Below are 1057 nucleotides of genomic sequence, written 5' to 3'. Positions count from 1 at the left end.
CGCCGCAGCCGCCGCCGTGCTTCCGCGCCGGGCCCAGCTCGCCGCGGCCGTGCATCCGCGCCGGGCCCAGCTTACCGCAACCGTGCATCCGCGCCGGGGCCAGCTTACCGCAACCGTGCTTCCAGTAGCCGTGCATCTGGGCTAGGCTCTGCCACAATAATCACGCCAGCCCACCGGGCCCTGCTCTCCGCAGCCGTGCATCCGGGTCAGGCCCTGCCCTCCGAAGCCGAGCCAACCCGATAGGCCCTGCCCTCCGCAACGGCTGTCCGACTCCAGGCTTTGTCCTCCGGAGCCGCATCATCCATAGGTCATCCCCTAGAAGCCGCGCGTCTCTGCCTGTGCCTACTGGCCCGAGTCCTCCTTCTTCCCCTGGGGTAGCCTTACGAAGGCTGGTGTACCAGAGCAGCTCAAGCTCTCCTGATCCTGAGGTCCCAAGCCTTGGTGCCCAGCCCCGTTGGCATGCAGTCCGTATGCGTGCCTCCTCTCCCTCACCTCCTGGTAGGCTCTTTCCTTTCCCTGCGCAGTATGGTGAGAGCTCCTCCTCTTCCTCTTCTACCTCCTCTTCCGGGTCTTCTGGCCAGAGCCCCTCCTCTTCCTCTTCCTCTTCCTACTCCTCCACTAATTTTTCTGGCCAGAGCACCTCTTCCCCTAAGTGTAGTGGCTTGGGCTCCATCTCCACTCCTAGTCCTGCAAGCCTGAGGCGTGCCTTGCTGCCAGAGCTTGAAGCCCTGAGCCCTCTGTCTCCAGGAGAGGAGGCTGAAACAGGGAGCGTGCCTTCCTCCCCTACACTCCAGTGGTGTGACAACTGCAAAAGAAATTAGCATGCACCCACTGACCTGAAGGGGGTGCCTGCTCTGCAGTTAACCTGTGAGGTTTACAAGTATTCTAGCTATTAACCAACATAATGAGAAATTTTGATGGCTGTTGTTTGGAGAGGCAGTTTTAAAGCCTCTCTTTCCCATAACTGTACTACCTAGCACTCATTTGCTATTGGCCCCCGATTCCAGGCCCACATTTTCCTGAAAAGGGCCTGCCTTTGCCCCTGAGTTGAGATTTC

General features: G+C 59.5%; 1 protein-coding gene across 1 annotated transcript in view; it reads left to right on the top strand.

Moving 5' to 3' along the window:
* The window catches only part of LOC123323382 (EZH inhibitory protein), a 2145-nt gene extending 1324 nt beyond the window's left edge, over positions 1 to 821 (top strand). The window contains exons 2-3 of the mRNA XM_044911611.1: positions 9 to 205; positions 379 to 821. Coding sequence (XP_044767546.1) covers positions 9 to 205; positions 379 to 821 — 640 coding nt within the window. The remainder of the gene's footprint in view (positions 1 to 8; positions 206 to 378) is intronic.
* Positions 822 to 1057: the final 236 nt, after the last annotated feature.

The sequence above is a fragment of the Neomonachus schauinslandi genome, chromosome X, assembly GCF_002201575.2.
Source record: "Neomonachus schauinslandi chromosome X, ASM220157v2, whole genome shotgun sequence".
Classification (NCBI taxonomy): Eukaryota; Metazoa; Chordata; class Mammalia; order Carnivora; family Phocidae; genus Neomonachus; species Neomonachus schauinslandi.
Note: the sequence above shows the minus strand (reverse complement) of the source record. Positions and strands in the feature narration are given on the sequence as shown.